At 40.1% G+C, this 16307-nt stretch overlaps 1 protein-coding gene across 1 annotated transcript in view; it reads right to left on the minus strand.

Moving 5' to 3' along the window:
- Positions 1-3558: 3558 nt before the first annotated feature.
- LRWD1 (leucine rich repeats and WD repeat domain containing 1) overlaps positions 3559-16307 on the minus strand; it is a 44775-nt gene continuing 32026 nt past the window's right edge. The window contains exons 15-16 of the mRNA XM_053704597.1: positions 15603-15721; positions 3559-3951 (exon numbers count right to left, since the gene is read on the minus strand). Coding sequence (XP_053560572.1) covers positions 3811-3951; positions 15603-15721 — 260 coding nt within the window. The 3' untranslated portion in view covers positions 3559-3810. The remainder of the gene's footprint in view (positions 3952-15602; positions 15722-16307) is intronic.

The following is a 16307-nucleotide window of genomic DNA, read 5'->3' on the forward strand; positions in this document are numbered from 1 at the left end:
AGGCCATCTTTATGTAGCGCAACAATTCTTTTTTTCAGATTCTCAGAGCGTTCTTTGCCATGAGGTGCCATGTTGAACTTCCAGTGATCAGTATGAGAGTGAGAGTGATAACACCAAATTTAGCACACCTGCTCCCCATTCACACCTGAGACCTTGTAACAATGAGTCACATGATACAGGGGAGGGAAAATGGCTAATTGGGCCCAATTTGGACATGTCCACTTAGGGGTGTACTCACTTTTGTTGCCAATGGTTTAGACATTAATGGATGTGTGTTGAGTTATTTTGAGGGGACAGCAAATTTACACTGTTATACAGGGTGTACACTCACTACTTTACATTGTAGCAAAGTGTCATTTCTTCAGTGTTGTCACATGAAAAGATATAATAAAATATTTACAAAAATGTGGGTGTACTCACTTTTGTGAGATACTGTAGATAACATTGTGCTCACGCTCGTAGAGTTACCTAGAAGTCAGCACTGATTGGCTAAAATGAAAGTCTGTCAAAAGAAATGAAATAAGAGGGCAGTCTGCAGAGGCTTAGATACAAGGTAATCACAGAGGTAAAAAGTGTATTAATATAACAGTGTTAGTTCTGCAAAACTGGGGAATGGGTAATAAAGGGATTATCTATCTTTTTGAACAATAACATTTTTGGTGTTGACTGGTCCTTTTAACAAACCAGATGTGCACATTAGTAGGCTGCACAAAATGTATACATAAATCAAGGTGATAGGTAAACCTATACAAAAGAATACATCATCCCTCTACTATATGAGAACTCAGAGCACCTCAAACAGTATGGAAGGGTCGGCATGTGAATTTATAGATAGCAATCAAGAGGTTAATCATATTTACAAACAGATACCTAGATAACGAGCTTTGCGCTAAACACGGTAGGAAACTAATGCCAAAAAAGTTGTGTTATTTCACTCTCCATATTGCTGCCATTACAAGTTACTGAAAAGCCTCCTTGTGCGTGCGATATGGTGGCGTTAAGCTCCATACCGCACAAAATCCAAGGGCTGATTTGACGTGCTTGTGCACGCTTTCCCCCATAGACATCAATGGGGAGAGGGTGTTAGAATGAAAAATCTCCGTAACACAACGTTTATGGGGGGAAAAAAAGTTACGTTTAAACCCAAACACCCTAACATAAACCCCTAGTCTAAACACCCTGAATCTACCGCCCCCGACACTATAATAAAGCTATTAACCCCCCATCCGCCGCTCCCCGACATTGCCAACACTATAATAAAGCTATAGTAACAAAAAAGTGACCGCACCCCCTAATAAATATCAAATGCTCAGGCACGGGATAGAGTCTGGTCCATGACTCAATAATAATATAATACTAAATAATACCAGCCAATGAGCCTTAGCAATTAGATTTGCTAAGACTCATTGGCTTGAATTATTTAGTATTATACGATAATAAAGCTATTAACCCCTAAACATCCGGCCCCCCACATCGCCGCTACTAAATAAACCTATTAACCACTAAACCGCCAGCCCCCCCACATCGCAAAACACTAAATTAAACTATTAACCCCTAAACCTAACACCCCCTAACTTAAAGTTAAAATTATAATATAACTATCTTAAAATAAATAAAAACTTACCTGTGAAATCAAAATAAACCTAACATTAAACTATAAATTAACCTAACATTACTATTCTAATAAAATAAAAAAAATATTACCAATTAAAAAATCTAAATTACAAATTTAAAAAAACCTAACACTATGAAAAAAATAAAAAATCTAAAATTACAAAAAAATAATAAACACTAAATTACGAATAAAAAACACTAAGCTTCCAAAAAAATAATAAACTAAACTATCCAAAATAAAAACAATTACACCTTATCTAATAGCCCTATAAAAATAAAAAAGCCCCCCCAAAATAAAAACACCCCCTAACCTACAATAAACTACCAATAGCCCTTAAAAGGGCTTTTTGTGGGGCATTGCCCTAAGTTAAACAGCTCTTTTTACCTGTAACAAAAATACAAAGTCCCCCAACAGTAAAACCCACCACCCAACCAACCCCCGAAAATAAAAAACCTAACTCTAAAAAAAACTAAGCTACCCATTTCCCCTAAAGGGGCATTTTGTATGGGCATTGCCCTTAAAAGGGCGTTCAGATCTTTTTCACTGCCCTTAAAAGAGCATTCAGCTCTTTTACAAAAGCCAGAAGCCCTAATCTAAAAAAAACACCCACCTACAAAAATGAAAAAAAAAACAACCTAACACTAACCCCATAAAATCTACTCACGGTTCCTGAAGTCCGGACATCCATCTTTATCCAGGCGGCGAGAAGTCTTCATCCAGGTGGCGACACCTTCATTCATCTCGGGGACGTCATCTATCTACATCCCGACGGCACGGAGCGGAGCTATCCTGGAAGCCGATCCCATGCTGTGTGGAGCGTCCTCTTCATACAGTATCCGTCGTACACTGAAGTTGAATGCAAGGTAGCCATTTCTAAATGGTTTACCTTGAATTCCTATTGGCTGATTTGATTCTTTAAATTCAAATCAGCCAATAGAATGAGAGCTTCTGAAATCCTATTGGCTGTTCAAATAAAATCATTTTTTCGTAGTGTTTTTTTAAAGTTGTAATTTAGATTTTTTTAATTGGTAGTATTTTTTAAATTTATTAGAATAGTAATGTTAGGTAAATTTTATAGTTTAATGTTAAGTTTATTTTTATTTCACAGGTAAGTTTCTATTTATTTTAAGCTAGTTATATAGTAATTTTAAGTTAGGGGGTGTTAGGTTTGGGGGTTAATAGTTTAATTTAGTGTTTTGCGATGTAAGGGGGCTGGCGGTTTAGGGGTTAATAGGTTTATTTAGTAGCGGTGATGTGGTGGGCCAGAGGTTAAGAGGTTTATTTAGTTGCAGCGATGTGGGAAGCTGGAGGTTTAGGGGTTTATTTATTATACTGTCGGCGAGCAGCGGATTAGGGGTTAATAGCTTTATTATAGTGTTGGCAATGTGGTTGGGCGGCAGATTAGGGGTTAATATGTTTATTTAATAGTCGCAATGTAGGTAGGCGGCAGATTAGGAGTTAATAAGTTTTAAATAGTGTGTGCGATGGAGGGCGGCGGTTTAGGGGTTAATAGTTTATGGGTGTTAGTGTACTTTGTAACACTTTAGTTATGAGTTTTGTGAAACATTTTTGTTTCACAAAATCCATAACTACTGCTCTCAGATGGCGGTATGGCTCGTGTCGGTATAGGCTGTAACGCAAAACCTGTAATACCGGCGATATGAACATCCCACACAAAAACTTAATTTTTTTTTTTGAGTACGGAATGAACGTTGCATTACAGGCTAAAATGCTTGCGGTATAGCTATGCGTTCCTGGCCATTACGCTGGAATGGCTATTTTTTTCAGCGTTAAAAGCAGTACCGCAACACTTGTAATCTAGCAGAGAGAAAATAAACAGTAAAAAAGCACAATCCATTTTTACATTTTTTAAAATACCAAATTCCCTTTTATTTTAATGACTACTTTAGTTACAAAATTGATCAAAAACGCAACTTCCATGATGTTGTAAAATATGTTCTAGGGAATTTTCCTTTTTTTTTATATAAAAAAAAAATCAATAAAACAAACACCAGTACTACTTAAAGTAATAAATGACTTATAGAACGACATATGTACATTTGTTATACAAAATATAAAATAAAATATTTAGATGCCTGTCTTGATTTACAATCATAAAAGCAAATAAAAATGTAAATTCTTTAACAAAGTCCCTGTCTCAGAGAACCAAACGTTGCATCCGTAATTGTCTTTCTTCATAATACTTTCCATATTGAAACTATGTTTTTATCAGTTAACACCACAAGGTATTGCAATGCAGCATCTACAGCCACAGTGTTTATCAACGCTCCATCAAAAGTTTCATTTTTGCAGGTAAGAGATGGCCACTGAAGAATCTATAAGGAAAGAGCATAACAAAATGAAAAAAAATGCAGTTAGTTACTAAAAGCTCTTGAAAACCCAACAACTGGGTACAAATTAAAATTGTAAGGAGGCTGCGGCAAAGAAAAACATAATTTATGCTTACCTGATAAATTCCTTTCTTCTGTTGTGTGATCAGTCCACGGGTCATCATTACTTCTGGGATATAACTCCTCCCCAACAGGAAATGCAAGAGGATTCACCCAGCAGAGCTGCATATAGCTCCTCCCCTCTACGTCACTCCCAGTCATTCGACCAAGGACCAACGAGAAAGGAGAAACCAAGGGTGAAGTGGTGACTGTAGTATAATTTAAAAAATATTTACCTGCCTTAAAAAACAGGGCGGGCCGTGGACTGATCACACAACAGAAGAAAGGAATTTATCAGGTAAGCATAAATTATGTTTTCTTCTGTTATGTGTGATCAGTCCACGGGTCATCATTACTTCTGGGATACCAATACCAAAGCAAAAGTACACGGATGACGGGAGGGCTAGGCAGGCTCATTATACAGAAGGAACCACTGCCTGAAGAACCTTTCTCCCAAAAATAGCCTCCGAAGAAGCAAAAGTGTCAAATTTGTAAAATTTTGAAAAAGTATGGAGCGAAGACCAAGTTGCAGCCTTGCAAATCTGTTCAACAGAGGCCTCATTCTTAAAGGCCCAAGTGGAAGCCACAGCTCTAGTAGAATGAGCTGTAATTCTTTCAGGAGGCTGCTGTCCAGCAGTCTCATAGGCTAAACGAATTATGCTACGAAGCCAGAAGGAAAGAGAGGTAGCCGAAGCCTTTTGACCTCTCCTCTGACCAGAGTACACGACAAACAGGGAAGACGTTTGTCGAAATTCCTTAGTTGCCTGCAAATAGAACTTGAGGGCACGAACTACATCCAGATTGTGCAGAAGACGTTCCTTCTTTGAAGAAGGATTCGGGCACAAAGAAGGAACAACGATCTCCTGATTGATGTTCCTGTTAGTGACTACCTTAGGTAAGAACCCAGGTTTTGTACGCAGAACTACCTTATCTGAATGAAAAATCAAATAAGGAGAATCACAATGTAGGGCTGATAACTCAGAGACTCTCCGAGCCGAAGAAATAGCCGTTAAAAATAGAACTTTCCAAGATAACAACTTTATATCAATGGAATGAAGGGGTTCAAACGGAACTCCTTGTAAAACGTTAAGAACCAGGTTTAAACTCCATGGCGGAGCAACAGTTTTAAACACAGGCTTGATCCTAGCTAAAGCTTGACAAAAAGCCTGGACGTCTGGAATTTCTGACAGACGCTTGTGCAACAAAATGGACAGAGCTGAGATCTGTCCCTTTAATGAACTAGCCGATAAACCCTTTTCTAAACCTTCTTGTAGAAAGGACAATATCCTAGGAATCCTAACCTTACTCCAAGAGTAACCTTTGGATTCGCACCAGGATAGGTATTTACGCCATATCTTATGGTAAATCCTTCTGGTAACAGGCTTCCTAGCCTGTATCAGGGTATCAATAACCGACTCAGAAAAACCACGTTTTGATAAAATCAAACGTTCAATTTCCAAGCAGTCAGCTTCAGAGAAGTTAGATTTTGATGTTTGAATGGACCCTGAATCAGAAGGTCCTGTTATAGAGGTAGAGACCAAGGTGGACAGGATGACATGTCCACTAGATCTGCATACCAAGTCCTGCGTGGCCATGCAGGCGCTATTAGAATCACTGATGCTCTCTCCTGTTTGATTCTGGCAATCAATCGAGGAAGCATCGGGAAGGGTGGAAACACATAAGCCATCCCGAAGGTCCAAGGTGCTGTCAAAGCATCTATCAGAACCGCTCCCGGATCCCTGGATCTGGACCCGTAGCGAGGAAGTTTGGCGTTCTGACGAGACGCCATGAGATCTATCTCTGGTTTGCCCCAACGTCGAAGTATTTGGGCAAAGACCTCCGGATGAAGTTCCCACTCCCCCGGATGAAAAGTCTGACGACTCAAGAAATCCGCCTCCCAGTTCTCCACTCCCGGGATGTGGATTGCTGACAGGTGGCAAGAGTGAGACTCTGCCCAGCGAATTATCTTTGATACTTCCATCATTGCTAGGGAGCTCCTTGTCCCTCCCTGATGGTTGATGTAAGCTACAGTCGTGATGTTGTCCGACTGAAACCTGATGAACCCCCGAGTTGTTAACTGGGGCCAAGCCAGAAGGGCATTGAGAACTGCTCTCAATTCCAGAATGTTTATTGGAAGGAGGCTCTCCTCCTGATTCCATAAACCCTGAGCCTTCAGAGAATTCCAGACAGCGCCCCAACCTAGTAGGCTGGCGTCTGTTGTTACAATTGTCCAGTCTGGCCTGCTGAATGGCATCCCCCTGGATAGATGTGGCCGATAAAGCCACCATAGAAGAGAATTTCTGGTCTCTTGATCCAGATTCAGAGTAGGGGACAAATCTGAGTAATCCCCATTCCACTGTCTTAGCATGCACAATTGCAGAGGTCTGAGATGTAGGCGAGCAAAAGGTACTATGTCCATTGCCGCTACCATTAAGCCGATCACCTCCATGCATTGAGCTACTGACGGGTGTTGAATGGAATGAAGGACACGGCATACATTTTGAAGCTTTGTTAACCTGTCTTCTGTCAGGTAAATCTTCATTTCTACAGAATCTATCAGAGTCCCCAAGAAGGGAACTCTTGTGAGTGGAAAGAGAGAACTCTTCTTTTCGTTCACCTTCCATCCATGCGACCTTAGAAATGCCAGTACTAACTCTGTATGAGACTTGGCAGTTTGAAAGCTTGGAGCTTGTATCAGAATGTCGTCCAGGTATGGAGCTACCGAAATTCCTCGCGGTCTTAGGACCGCTAGAAGAGTACCCAGAACCTTTGTGAAGATTCTTGGAGCCGTAGCCAATCCGAATGGAAGAGCTACAAATTGGTAATGCCTGTCTAGAAAGGCAAACCTTAGATACCGGTAATGATCCTTGTGGATCGGTATGTGAAGGTAAGCATCCTTTAAATCCACTGTGGTCATGTACTGACCTTTTTGGATCATGGGTAAAATTGTCCGAATAGTTTCCATTTTGAACGATGGAACTCTTAGGAATTTGTTTAGGATCTTTAAATCCAAGATTGGCCTGAAAGTTCCCTCTTTTTTGGAAACTACAAACAGATTTGAGTAAAACCCTTGTCCTTGTTCCGACCGCGGAACCGGATGGATCACTCCCATTAATAAAAGATCTTGTACGCAGCGTAGAAACGCCTCTTTCTTTATTTGTTTTGTTGACAACCTTGACAGATGAAATCTCCCTCTTGGGGGAGAGAATTTGAAGTCCAGAAGGTATCCCTGAGATATGATCTCTAGCGCCCAGGGATCCTGAACATCTCTTGCCCAAGCCTGGGTGAAGAGAGAAAGTCTGCCCCCCACCAGATCCGGTCCCGGATCGGGGGCCCTCGATTCATGCTGTCTTAGGGGCAGCAGCAGGTTTCCTGGCCTGCTTGCCCTTGTTCCAGGACTGATTAGGTCTCCAGCCTTGTCTGTAACGAGCAACAGCTCCTTCCTGTTTTGGTGCAGAGGAAGTTGATGCTGCTCCTGCTTTGAAATTACGAAAGGAACGAAAATTAGACTGTCTAGTCTTAGCTTTGGCTTTGTCCTGAGGCAGGGCATGGCCTTTACCTCCTGTAATGTCAGCGATAATCTCCTTCAACCCGGGCCCGAATAAGGTCTGTCCCTTGAAAGGTATATTAAGCAATTTAGATTTAGAAGTAACATCAGCTGACCAGGATTTTAGCCACAGTGCTCTGCGTGCCTGAATGGCGAATCCTGAATTCTTAGCCGTAAGTTTGGTTAAATGTACTACGGCTTCCGAAATGAAAGAATTAGCTAGTTTAAGGACTCTAAACCTGTCCGTAATCTCGTCCAGCGTAGCTGAACTAATGTTCTCTTCCAGAGATTCAATCCAGAATGCTGCAGCAGCCGTGACCGGCGCGATGCATGCAAGGGGTTGCAATATAAAACCTTGTTGAACAAACATTTTCTTAAGGTAACCCTCTAGTTTTTTATCCATTGGATCTGAAAAAGCACAGCTATCCTCAACCGGGATAGTGGTACGCTTAGCTAAGGTAGACACTGCTCCCTCCACCTTAGGGACCGTTTGCCATAAGTCCCGTGTGGTGGCGTCTATTGGAAACATTTTTCTAAATATTGGAGGGGGTGAGAACGGCACACCGGGTCTATCCCACTCCTTAGTAACAATTTCAGTAAGTCTCTTAGGTATAGGAAAAACATCAGTACTCGCCGGTACCGCAAAATATTTATCCAACCTACACATTTTCTCTGGTATTGCAACTGTGTTACAATCATTCAGAGCCGCTAAAACCTCCCCTAGTAATACACGGAGGTTCTCCAATTTAAATTTAAAATTTGAAATATCTGAATCCAATCTGTTTGGATCAGAACCGTCACCCACAGAATGAAGCTCTCCGTCCTCATGCTCTGCAAGCTGTGACGCAGTATCAGACATGGCCCTAGTATTATCAGCGCACTCTGTTCTCACCCCAGAGTGATCACGCTTGCCTCTTAGTTCTGGTAATTTAGCCAAAACTTCAGTCATAACAGTAGCCATATCTTGTAATGTTATCTGTAATGGCCGCCCAGATGTACTGGGCGCCACAATATCACGCACCTCCCGAGCGGGAGATGCAGGTACTGACACGTGAGGCGAGTTAGTCGGCATAACTCTCCCCTCGCTGTTAGGTGAAATTTGTTCAATTTGTACAGATTGGCTTTTATTTAAAGTAGCATCAATACAGTTAGTACATAAATTTCTATTGGGCTCCACCTTGGCATTGGAACAAATGACACAGGTATCTTCCTCTGAATCAGACATGTTCAACACACTAGCAAATAAACTTGCAACTTGGCTACAATTTTATTTAATAAAAACGTACTGTGCCTCAAAGAAACACTAAACGATTAATGACAGTTGAAATAATAAACTGAAAAACAGTTATAGCATCAATCCTTGTAAACAACACAACTTTAGCAAAGGTTTCCCATTAGCAAAGCAAAATTAATTAAATTACAGAGTAACGTTTTTTATCACAGTCAATATATAATTCTCACAGCTCTGCTGAGAGAATCTACCTCCCTCAAAAGAAGTTTTGAAGACCCCTGAGTTCTGTAGAGATGAACCGGATCATGCAGGAAATACAATGAGCAACTGACTGGAAATTTTGATGCGTAGCAAAGAGCGCCAAAAACGGCCCCTCCCCCTCACACACAGCAGTGAGGGAGAAACGAAAACTGTCATAATTAGAATAAGCAACTGCCAAGTGGAAAAATAGCCCAAACATTTATTCACTCAGTACCTCACTAAATGTAAACGATTCTACATTCCAGCAAAAACGTTTAACATAATCAATACATATAAAAAAATTCTTATGTACTTTTTACAGAGTAATTCCAGTGAAGTACCATTCCCAGAATACTGAAGTGCAAAGTATACATACATGACATTATATCGGTATGGCAGGATTTTCTCATCAATTCCATTGTCAGAAAATAAAAACTGCTACATACCTCTATGCAGATTCATCTGCCCGCTGTCCCCTGATCTGAAGTTTTTACCTCTCCTCAGATGGCCGAGAACAGCAATATGATCTTAACTACTCCGGCTAAAATCATAGTAAAACTCTGGTAGATTCTTCTTCAAACTCTGCCAGAGAGGCAATAACACACTCCGGTGTCATTGTAAAATAACAAACTTTTGATTGAAGTCATAAAAACTAAGAATAATCACCATAGTCCTCTTACACATCCTATCTAGTCGTTGGGTGCAAGAGAATGACTGGGAGTGACGTAGAGGGGAGGAGCTATATGCAGCTCTGCTGGGTGAATCCTCTTGCATTTCCTGTTGGGGAGGAGTTATATCCCAGAAGTAATGATGACCCGTGGACTGATCACACATAACAGAAGAAACATACTTTTAACATACCTTTTTTTAAAACTAATGACTGAAGGTCCCATTTATTTTTTTAGTGCTGGTAAATCCTAGCGTTTTTTTAAAACAATAGGATTTATCATTAGTTTAAAGGGACAGTCAACGATAGAATTGTTATTGTTTTAAAAGATAGATAATCCCTTTATTACTCATTCCCCAGTTTTGCACAACCAACACAGTTATATTAATACACTTTTTACCTCTGTGATTACCTTGTATCTAGGAACCTTCTTCCAGCCCCCTGATCACGACTGTGATTGTTTATTATCTATTGTCTTAAATGTAGCATTGTTTTGTGCTAAATCTTAAATAACCCCCTGTGCCTGAACACAGTGTTATCTATATAGCCCACGTGTACTTTCTGTCTCTTTGTGTTGAAAAGAGATTTAAAAAGCATGTGATAAGAAGCAGCCCTCAAAGGCTTAGAAATTAGCATATGAGCCTACCTATGTTTAGTTTAAACTAAGAATACCAAGAGAAAAAAGCAAATTTGATGATAAAAGTAAATTGGAAAGTCGATTAAAATTAAAAGTCCTATCTGAATAATGAAAGTTTAATTTATACTTGACTGTCCCTTTAAGATTTACCACAAAGGAGAAGAAAACTTTCAAATTATTGTCCATTACTCATTAGATCATATCACTATAGCTGACAAAACATACAGAGATCTACATTTACACATCTCGTGTAGTAGAATTACAGTGTACTGTGCTAGACAGAGGGCAACAGCCATACCCCTCTACAGCACATTGGGGAAGAGGTCATGGCTGACTACCACAATAACAACCTTAGAGTCAATTCCTAAGAGTTTTTTGTAACACATGTAAGACTTTATGCACAATAAGATACTATACGTTTATGCATAATGTAAGATATGATCTATATCAGGACTCATCCATTAAGTACCTCATCATCCACATTACACAAATATATTTTTACCTTAAAAGGTCATGAAACCCACATTTTTTCATGATTCAGATTGAGAATACAATTTTAAACAACTTTCCAATTAATGTCTATTCCCTAATTTGCTTTATTCTCTTAGTATCCTTTGTTCAAGAAATAGCAATGCACGTGGGTGAACCAATAACATAAGGCATGTGTGTGCCGCCAGCTGGGTCTACCAAGGTTTTCTTTTTAACAAAGGATATCATGAGAACGGATCAAATTTGTTAATAGAAGTAAATTGGAAAGTTGTTAAAAATTGCATGCTCTCTACAAATCATGAAATAAAAAAATGTGGGTTTCATATTCCTTTTTACTTACAGCAAAGGGCTTTGACGCCTCACAGTGCATTGACACCTTTGTTGAGACTTATGGATGTAGCAGAAACACCTGAATGACTTGGAGCTTAGACTTTTAAAGGTTTTTACCTCAACAAAAATGTTGATATTAAAGAATCATACGCCTAGATTTAGAGTTTTGCGGCCAAAGGGGTGCGTTAGCTACGCGTGCTTTTTTCTGGCCGCACCTTTTAAATACAGCTGGTATTTAGAGTTCACAGAAGGGCTGCGTTAGGCTCCAAAAAAGGAGCGTATAGCATATTTACCGCAACTGCAACTCTCGATACCAGCGGTGCTTACGGACGCGGCCAGCTTCAAAAACGTGCTCGTGCACGATTCCCCCATAGGAAACAATGGGGCAGTTTGAGCTGAAAAAAAAACCTAACACCTGCAAAAAAGCAGCATTCAGCTCCTAACGCAGCCCCATTGTTTCCTATGGGGAAACACTTCCTAAGTCCACACCTAACACCCTAACATGAACCCCGAGTCTAAACACCCCTAACCTTACACTTAACCCCTATTCTGCCGCCGCCGCTATCGCTGACCCCTGCATTTTATTATTAACCCCTAATCTGCCGCTCCGTACACCGCCGCAACCTACGTTATCCCTATGTACTCTTAATCTGCTGCTCCTAACACCGCCGACCCCTATATTATATTTATTAACCTCTAATCTGCCCCCCACAACGTCGCCGCCAGCTACCTACAATAATAAAACCCTAATCTGCTGACCGCACCTCACCGCTACTATAATAAAGTTATTAACCCCTAATCCGCCTCACTCCCGCCTCAATAACCCTATAAGAAATAGTATTAACCCCTAATCTGCCCTCCCTAACATCGCCGACACCTAACTTCAAGTATTAACCCCTAATCTGCCGACCGGATCTCGCCGCTACTCTAATGAATGGATTAACCCCTAACACTAACACCCCCCTAAATTAAATATAATTTAAATCTAACAAAATAAATTAACTCTTATTAAATAAATTATTCCTATTTAAAGATAAATACTTACCTGTAAAATAAACCCTAATATAGCTACAATATAACGAATAATTATATTGTAGCTATTTTAGGATTAATATTTATTTTACAGGCAACTTTGTATTTATTTTAACCAGGTACAATAGCTAATAAATAGTTAAGAACTATTTAATAGCTAAAATAGTTAAAATAATTACAAAATTACCTGTAAAATAAATCCTAACCTAAGTTACAATTAAACCTAACACTACACTATCAATAAATTACTTAAATAAAATACCTACAATTATCTACAATTAAACCTAACACTACACTATCAATAAATTAATTACATACAATACCTACAAATAACTACAATTAAATAAACTAACTAAAGTACAAAAAATAAAAAAGAACTAAGTTACAAAAAATAAAAAAATATTTACAAACATTAGAAAAATATTACAACAATTTTAAACTAATTACACCTACTCTAAGCCCCCTAATAAAATAACAAAGACCCCCCAAATAAAAAAATGCCCTACCCTATTCTAAATTAAAAGAGTTCAAAGCTCTTTTACCTTACCAGCCCTGAAAAGGGCCATTTGCGGGGCATGCCCCAAATAATTCAGCTCTTTTGCCTGTAAAAAAACCCATACAATACCCCCCCCCCCAACATTACAACCCACCACCCACATACCCCTAATCTAACCCAAACCCCCCTTAAATAAACCTAACACTAAGCCCCTGAAGATCTTCCTATCTTATCTTCACCATGCCAGGTTCACCGATCCGTCCTCCAAAGTCTTCATCCAAGCCCAAGCGGGGGCTGGCGATCCATAATCCGGCTGAAGTCTTCTATCAAGCGGCGGCTGAAGAGGTCCAGAAGAGGCTCCAAAGTCTTCATCCTATCCGGGAAGAAGAGGAGATCCGGACCGGCAACCATCTTGATCCAAGCGGCATCTTCTATCTTCATCCGATGACGAACGGCTCCATCTTGAAGACCTCCAGCGCGGATCCGTCCTTTTCTTCCGACGTCCAACTGAAGAATGAAGGTTCCTTTAAGGGACGTCATCCAAGATGGCGTCCCTCGAATTCCGATTGGCTGATAGGATTCTATCAGCCAATCGGAATTAAGGTAGGAAGATTCTGATTGGCTGATGGAATCAGCCAATCAGATTCAAGTTCAATCCGATTGGCTGATTGGATCAGCCAATCAGATTAAGCTCGCATTCTATTGGCTGTTCCGATCAGCCAATAGAATGCGAACTCAATCTGATTGGCTGATCCAATCAGCCAATCGGATTGAACTTGAATCTGATTGGCTGATTCCATCAGCCAATCAGAATTTTCCTACCTTAATTCCGATTGGCTGATAGAATCCTATCAGCCAATCGGAATCGAGGGACGCCATCTTGGATGACGTCCCTTAAAGGAACCTTCATTCTTCAGTTGGACGTCGGAAGAAGAGGACGGATCCGCGCTGGAGGTCTTAAAGATGGAGCCGTTCGTCATCGGATGAAGATAGAAGATGCCGCTTGAATCAAGATGGTTGCCGGTCCGGATCTCCTCTTCTTCCCGGATAGGATGAAGACTTTGGAGCCTCTTCTGGACCTCTTCAGCCGCCGCTTGATAGAAGACTTCAGCCGGATTATGGATCGCCAGCCCCCGCTTGGGCTTGGATGAAGACTTCGGAGGACGGATCGGTGAACCTGGCATGGTGAAGATAAGGTAGGAAGATCTTCAGGGGCTTAGTGTTAGGTTTATTTAAGGGGGGTTTGGGTTAGATTAGGGGTATGTGGGTGGTGGGTTGTAATGTTGGGGGGGGGGTATTGTATGTGTTTTTTTACAGGCAAAAGAGCTGAATTCTTTGGGGCATGCCACGAAAAATGGCCCTTTTCAGGGCTGGTAAGGTAAAAGAGCTTTGAACTTTTTAAATTTAGAATAGGGTAGGGCATTTTTTTATTTTGGGGGGCTTTGTTATTTTATTAGGGGGCTTAGAGTAGGTGTAATTAGTTTAAAATTGTTGTAATATTTTTCTAATGTTTGTAAATATTTTTTTATTTTTTGTAACAGTTCTTTTTTATTTTTTGTACTTTAGTTAGTTTATTTAATTGTAGTTATTTGTAGGTATTGTATGTAATTAATTTATTGATAGTGTAGTGTTAGGTTTAATTGTAACTTAGGTTAGGATTTATTTTACAGGTAATTTTGTAATTATTTTAACTATTTTAGCTATTAAATAGTTCTTAACTATTTAATAGCTATTGTACCTGGTTAAAATAAATACAAAGTTGCCTGTAAAATAAATATTAATCCTAAAATAGCTACAATATAATTATTTGTTATATTGTAGCTATATTAGGGTTTATTTTACAGGTAAGTATTTAGCTTTAAATAGGAATAATTTATTTAATAAGAGTTAATTTATTTAGTTAGATTTAAATTATATTTAACTTAGGGGGGTGTTAGTGTTAGGGTTAGACTTAGCTTTAGGGGTTAATCCATTTATTAGAGTAGCGGCGAGATCCGGTCGGCAGATTAGGGGTTAATAATTGAAGTTAGGTGTCGGCGATGTTAGGGAGGGCAGATTAGGGGTTAATACTATTTCTTATAGGGTTATTGAGGCGGGAGTGAGGCGGATTAGGGGTTAATAACTTTATTATAGTAGCGGTGAGGTGCGGTCGGCAGATTAGGGGTTAATTATTGTAGGTAGCTGGCGGCGACGTTGTGGGGGGCAGATTAGGGGTTAATAAATATAATATAGGGGTCGGCAGTGTTAGGGGCAGCAGATTAGGGGTACATAAGTATAACGTAGGTGGCAGCGGTGTGCGGTCGGCAGATTAGGGGTTAAAAAAAATTAATCGAGTGGCGGCGATGTGGGGGGGCCTCGGTTTAGGGGTACATAGGTAGTTTATGGGTGTTAGTGTAATTTAGAGCACAGTAGTTAAGAGCTTTATGAACCGGCGTTAGCCCAAAAAGCTCTTAACTCCTGTTTTTTTTCTGCGGCTGGAGTTTTGTCGTTAGATTTCTAACGCTCACTTCAGCCAAGACTCTAAATACCGGCGTTAGAAAGATCCCATTGAAAAGATAGGCTACGCAAATGGCGTAGGGGGATCTGCGGTATGGAAAAGTCGCGGCTGGAAAGTGAGCGTTAGACCCTTTCCTGACTGACTCCAAATACCAGCGGGCGGTAAAAACCAGCGTTAGGAGCCTCTAACGCTGGTTTTGACGGCTAACGCCAAACTCTAAATCTAGGCGATAGTCAGGTGTAGCATAACAGAGCATTAGTTAAATAGTATTTGCTGAAAAGCTCCCTTAGGTGAGTAACAGGAACAAATAAAATTGACTGAATAAAATTTTTATAAAAATACAATAAGCATTTAAAAATATGGTGGAGTACCTTTGTTGGTTCTTTTAACCCATTGGATGCAATTCCTTTAATAATTTCGGCTTTGCAGGAATCAAGATCATATATCCAAACTTTTCCAGCTTCATCACCACAGAACACACAGCATCTCTCTGAGGAAAAAACAATTTTTTGAGAATAAAACAAATAGACAGAATATAGCTCTTGGCATAACTCACAAGCCACTAATAATAGTTATTTCTTGTGACAATGACAACCTTGCTTCCTGGATTTGTGTGTTAACCCCTTAACGCCATTAGGACGTTCCATGCCGTCCTAACCCCGCTGGGCTTTAGAGCCGTGGAATGGAACGTCCTAGCTGTTCTGCTTTACTGAAGCAGCTACAGCTTCCTAACTGGGATTGCGGAATGGAGGGCATGCCTAGCATCATAGGCACTCCCCCAGACCCGATCCCATCATTTAAAACACGTGATTGCATGTACGATCGCGTGATTTAATTTATTTATTTATTTGTTTACATCTGAACTTTTGTTCTGATGTAACAAATTAGTACCGGCAGAAAGAGATTAAAGCAATATATTGCTATTATCTGTGTGTTTAACATAGGTAAAGTTATCTCCAGAGCAGCAGCACATTACTAGCACCTAGGTGAACATATCCGATAAGCCAAGAGGCACCGCTGCATAGCAACCAATCACAATCTAGGTCCCAGTAGTGCATTGGTGCTCTCGAGCAGAC

The sequence above is a fragment of the Bombina bombina genome, chromosome 3 (assembly GCF_027579735.1).
Source record: "Bombina bombina isolate aBomBom1 chromosome 3, aBomBom1.pri, whole genome shotgun sequence".
Lineage (NCBI taxonomy): Eukaryota > Metazoa > Chordata > Amphibia > Anura > Bombinatoridae > Bombina > Bombina bombina.